Raw genomic sequence first — 6,120 nt, forward strand, 5'->3', positions numbered from 1 at the left:
TATATATATATATTATAAAACAAATCTTTACAAAACATTTTATTTAAAAACAATAATATAAAATGATTTTATGTATTATTGTCTTATCTATTGTTTTATGAAAAATAGTTATACATTATTTTGTTAAAATAAATATTTTTATTTTTTTTTTAATTCATTCAAATTGAAAATAAATATTATAATAAATTACTACATTGAAACGCTTTTGTTAAGACATTTATAATGATAATTTATAGATTAATATGATTAGTTACAATTGACAAATAGTAGAATTAATTACTATATAAATTAAAATATTTTGTAAAGACATTTACAATGTCTGTTAATATAATGTATTTATACATTTCAGTTTCTGACCCAATAAATTTAAATCTAATCAGATTGAAAGTAAGCCCTCATCCATGCCGCCGTCCTTCACCCTGGGCAACCAGATGGTGTACAGCAGCTTTGAAAACAGGCCTCTGGACCCCGGGCAGGAATATGTGTTCTTTATCCTTGCTGAGCTCAACACCACCGGAGGGGTGAGTGAAATTTAAGTTTTAAGACTCGTGCAAAGTGGCGAATGCAGATAGCTATAACCTTTTTTTGCTTTTGTGCAGAAAACGTTTGCGTCCAGCCCCTACACGGATCCAGTGACAGCTCCAGACGTGGACCCTCAGCCCATAGATACGGGAGGGGACGGACTCATCTGGGTGGTGGGGCCCGTTCTTGCTGTGGTCTTCATAATCTGTATTGTGATTGCGATTCTCCTCTACAAGAAGTGAGTGGACCTTTGACATGTTAATGAATATAAACTATTTCGATTTGTACAATTTACACTACCAGTCAAAATGAGAACTAATTTAAGCTTCTCATTATCTTTAATACTTGAAATTTGTGCCTTCATAAAAATGATATATTATATTATATAAATCTATATAAATATCAATTTCTGACCCAATAAATTTAAATCTAATCAAATTGAAAGTAAATATAATAAAATACTATAGTTTGGTTTTATTCATTAAAACGTTTTGTACAGACATTTATAATAATTTTTTTTGTTTATTAATATAATTTAATTATAAATGTAAGTCTTGGTCACAATAAATTCAATAGAAAATAAATAAAATATTATTTTCTATTATTATTCATTCAGATATTTTGTAAGGACATTTATAAATATATTAATATAATATAATTGTACTTGTAATTGTGTACTTGTACTTGTAAATGTAATTGTAATATAATATAAATTATACATTTCAGTTTCGGTCACAAATTTCAGTTCTTCAGTTAATGAGTAGTTGGAGCAGTCTTCAAACTTACACTCTGACACTCTAGATGCATTTTGAGGTGCAGAAATGCTAAAAGAATGATTTAAGCTTATTTTAGCCCTCAGCGTTGGCATAGTTTGAAGAAGCTCAAAGCGGAGCTGAGCAGAGCAATCAATTCGATCGCATTAAAAATTAATGAGGTGATAGCTAATAGCTGTTAGCTTCAGAGCGCGGCCAAAGCAGACCGCTTTACCTTTTAGCATGCAAGCGTGCTGAAATCAAAGGGAAGCTATTCCTCATTAGTGCCTCTAGAGCCAGGTTAAAAGCGGACGATTCCTGGCTAGTATTTCCTCCCTCGGCAGGACCTTGAGTTTGACCTCTGGTGTCTGGAGATCGTATAGCCCCCCGGTGGGTGCAAACACACATCTTTTACAGGTCTGTCCAAATGCAGATGAGCTAATCTGGCTCCGCTAGCCTACCCTGTGAATTTAAATGCACTCTATTGATTTTCTTCCTCTCCTCTCCCTTGTTCTCTTGTTGTGTTTTCTCCCTTTTATATCTTTATTTCACTTCAATGCTTTCTTTGGAAGCAGCAAGCCTGACAGGTAAGGCTTAGCTGTACTTTATTGCTGTTTTCAAGGGGGCAAAAGAAAACAACCTGCCTCAGCATAAAGGCAACTTTTAATTAGATGGCAGAGAAAAACACTGCAATGAAATGGTGGGTTCAACCAATGTGCCCCTCGGCTGTGGTGTTTGTGGACATAGCTTTGTTTGTGCTAGCATCTAGCTTCCTCGATTATAGACTATAAACAGTGTTTTCTGCACTGGTAAATACTGACAAAAAAGTAGTGTGCAGACTTTTATTAATACCTGTTAACAGTATAAGTGCATGGCACTAATTGAATCAGTCAAACTGATTGATGAATCATTCTAAATCATGAGTCATTGATCTGAATTGGTCAGGAAACACTGGGTGGTCATTTTGTGCACTTGTGATTTGGTGTACTTGTTCTTTTTCGGTCTCGTTTGTCAGATTTCATTGAGTCCTTGCATTTTCTTTCCTTTTCTAAAGCAGCAAACGTAAAGAGTCAGAGCCACGAACGAAATGTTTGCTGAACAACGCCGATATCACCCCGCACCACCCCACAGACCCGGTGGAGATGAGACGAATCAACTTCCAGACCCCAGGTATCAACAAACCACCTCAATCACTTGAAACATGAACTTTTCTCTGAACTCATCTCACAAAACCTATGTCAAATGTATTTCTAGGTCATATTTCACCTCAAAATCAAATGAAAAATCAAAAGGAAAATATTTAGCATAAAGAAAATAGAGCTTTTTTGCATTTCGACATTATTTTCGTATCATTTGTCAGATTCTCCTTTTGAATGTGTACTTTGAAGTGCGCCAGAGTGACATATATTGTCAATTAACTTTAATTTAACTGTCAATTTCAGGTGCACTTGCTGTTTTTTCTAATTAGTGTCGCTACTGATGCAGTTGATTAGTTAATAATCGTGTACGGCCTGTCAGTCATCTTTATTTCATATTTATTTCAAGGTTTTGAACGTCCAAATGAAATTGAACATTTTTGCCATCACCGCCCTTGTCTCTAAACAAAATGGATGTTTTGCTTCGTCCAAATCATTCAGTTCAAAGAGCGTCCTCATTTTTGCCGGCTTTGCACGTTAAACCTAGTCTGACATGGAAGAAAAATTTATTTTATATTGACTTTTAAGATTTACATTTTTTTATTTTGGGAGATAGAAAAGCCAAACATTATTTTTTAAGAAAAACGCAACATGTCTATTATAAATGCTGTTTGGGCATTTTTTTATATATATATATGTATCTCTTATAAACAAAGTGATGCACCAATGTAGAAATTTTAAAACGTTAACCGATAATTATGTTAAATTATTTTTATATTATTAACCATTTATTTTTCATTTTTTAATTGTCTTCATTTTTTGTTACTGATTACTAACATAACAATTTATATTAATGTTTAATATTATTATTTATCTTTGTGGACACGGATAACCGATAATTATGCTTTTATAAAAAAATATTTATTTATTTAGCCTATATTTGGCAAGCAATTTATTATGCATTTATAATGCTTATAATTACAGATAACTGATCAATGCAGATAACCGATAATTATCTCTATGCTGTTTTTAAAAAAAATATTTATTTATTTATTTTAGCTGTTTATGGTCACCAATAACTTGTGCATTCCTATTTACAATGTGAATTATAATATTAATCCTGAATTATAATGCTTATAATTACAGATAACGATAAATGCAGATAACCGATAATTATCTCTATGCTGTTTGTTTGTTTATTTATTTATTTATATTAGCTGTACATGATCACCAATATATTGTGCATTCCTATTTACAGTGCTAATTATAATATTAATCCTGAATTATAATGCTAATCATAATTACAGATAACCGATAAATACTGAAAACAGATACTGATGAAATGTTTTTGCCGTCACGTCCTTGACTTGTTCCAAAGCAGACGATCTTTTGTTTCGTCAAAATCCTCCAGTTCAAAGAGTGCCCTCATTTTCACCGGCTTTGCACGCTACACCTACCCTGACATTTCTCGGCGGCTCCTTGAAGTGGCGTGGTGTGAATTTGTCGACGGCGTCTCTCTCCTGTCCGCTCTCGGCATCTCCCCATCAAATAGCTCTCGTTTCAAAGGCGGTAATCTCAGCGCGGCCGCCTGAGGAGGTCATAACGCCGAGAGCTCTCCTTCAGCCCAGATAAAACGAGAGCCAGCTGAGAAATGGAGGTGGAGAATGCAAGAAAGCCACTATTGCCACCTCATTTCCCATAATCACCTGTCCATTGTGGGGCATCTTGTCCAGCAGCCGCCTAATAACACATCAGAAATGAATCTTATTTCTCGCCTCTTTCGTCCGCTTTAACACTATCAAGACGCTCGCCTCGTTAAAGCATCCTTGTTGGACTTTATTAATTGAGGAGCGTTCAATTTGCGACACAACGTTGTTCTTTTTAAGCGCAGGGTGTCATTATCTCTTTGCTTGGTGAATTTTCATTTAAGTGGACATTTTAGCCCAATTAACTGGGACGGGGAAACATTTGCGACATTTCCATTAGCTAATAGGGGCCATTGTTCAAAGCAGCACACTTGAGTTCACATGGATGACTGGCACATATGGCGCACAACTTGTCCTAATGAGACGAGACGACGACATTAGGTTTGTTTCGTAACGCGTTTAAGGTCAGATTCTGTTCAGTTCCTCTGCGTCCCCTTCAGTCTGTTTGAATTGGTATTATGAATTGTTTTAGAAAACAAATATTTTTATTAGCAAACTGTTTAATACGACACGCTCGCAGACGCTCATGGTTTTTCCAGGCCCGTGATTAATTGTGTCTGTAAATAGAAGATTTGTAATCCTCACCCGCATCCTATTTAGTCATTTTTTTAGGCTGCTTTCTAAAATCTTGCCACAATTCATTGTTTATTTTTTTCTTTATTGATTTCTTCATTCTGTTTTATTCAGACATATGTCATATTATGGAAGAAAATGGCTTTTATATTGACTTTTAAGATTTACGTAGATTTGGGCAGTAGAAAAGCCAAACAATGTTTATTGTAAAAGCTCTTTGGGTATTTTATATATCTTATGAATAAAGAGATGCACCTATGCACTTTATTTTTAAATTGATAACAGATAGTTGTTAATAATTATTATAATAATTGTTTTAATCTTGTTCTTTTTTAATTATTTTATGTTTAATAGCTATTAACAATATTTTTTTATTTTTCAGTTACTTTATTTTTTGTTGATCGCTAACATAATGATTTATGTTCATGTTTAATAATATTATTTATTTTAGCAGATACAGATAACCGATCATTTTTGTTTAATCTATCTATCCATCTATCCATCCATCCATCCATCTGTCTATTGGCGGAACATTATTATAATATTAATCCTGAATTATAATGCTTACAATTACAAATAGCCAATAATTATCTCTGTGCTATTTTCATTCATTCATTCATTCATTTTGGCTGTATATGGTCACCAATATATTTTGCATTCCTATTTATAATGCTAATTATAATATTAATCATGAAATATAATGCTTAAAATAACAGATAACCGCTAAATACAGATAACCGATAATTATGTCTATGCTGTTTTTTTTATTTATTTTTTTTCATTGGCTGTATAATGCTCTATGGCGCCCCCTGGAACACAGTCAGAAAACTTGATGTATATCTCACACATACTTATTACACGTATTGATATGAATCTCGGTACACATATAGATCTCATTGAGCCGAACAACTTTAGCACTGCATGTCATAGGCTCCGCCCAACAGGAAGTTGGCTATGCAGGGCTGTATAAAAAGCGCATGCTCTGGAATTTGATATACTCCTCCTAGGATGGCCTAGGACGATGGCCACCAAACTCGGTCAGCATGACCTCAAGACATTGGGGATGCTAAATTGTGAAGGGATTTTTAATATCTCAAACGGTTTGCCTGTGACGAGGCGATGAAATTATGGCGAGAAATGATAAACAGGATGTGTGTAATAACTATTGCACACATTATCTGATTTTGATGAAACTTCAGCGGTTTATGACTATTATGACTGAAAGTTATAGCGCCACCAACTGGCAGCAGGAAGTGTGTCATTTTCAAAATGCTTTGAATTCAGCATCTTATTTTTACCCGATTTGCTTCAAACTTCTTCAGAATAATGTCAAAACACAGCCAATGTAAAACTGGCGAGGGGATATTGATATCTGAAATATTGTTGCCATGGCAACGTGTCAAACTTGAATATTCTTTTCTGGTGATTTTG

At 34.2% G+C, this 6,120-nt stretch overlaps 1 protein-coding gene across 30 annotated transcripts in view; it reads left to right on the forward strand.

Annotated features, from left to right (window-relative positions):
* Positions 1–6,120, forward strand: part of ptprsa (protein tyrosine phosphatase receptor type Sa) — a 237,753-nt gene that overhangs the window by 189,849 nt on the left and 41,784 nt on the right. For 14 of the 30 annotated variants that reach the window (XM_016473225.1, XM_016473226.1, XM_016473224.1 and 11 more), the window contains 4 exons: positions 435–521; positions 600–760; positions 1,847–1,861; positions 2,329–2,444. In XM_016473225.1, the coding sequence (XP_016328711.1) occupies positions 435–521; positions 600–760; positions 1,847–1,861; positions 2,329–2,444 (379 nt within the window). The remainder of the gene's footprint in view (positions 1–434; positions 522–599; positions 761–1,846; positions 1,862–2,328; positions 2,445–6,120) is intronic. The other 16 variants (XM_016473231.1, XM_016473241.1, XM_016473251.1 and 13 more) reach the window with 9 other exon arrangements.

Source organism: Sinocyclocheilus anshuiensis, unplaced genomic scaffold, assembly GCF_001515605.1.
Source record: "Sinocyclocheilus anshuiensis isolate Anshui unplaced genomic scaffold, SAMN03320099.WGS_v1.1 scaffold1406, whole genome shotgun sequence".
Lineage (NCBI taxonomy): Eukaryota > Metazoa > Chordata > Actinopteri > Cypriniformes > Cyprinidae > Sinocyclocheilus > Sinocyclocheilus anshuiensis.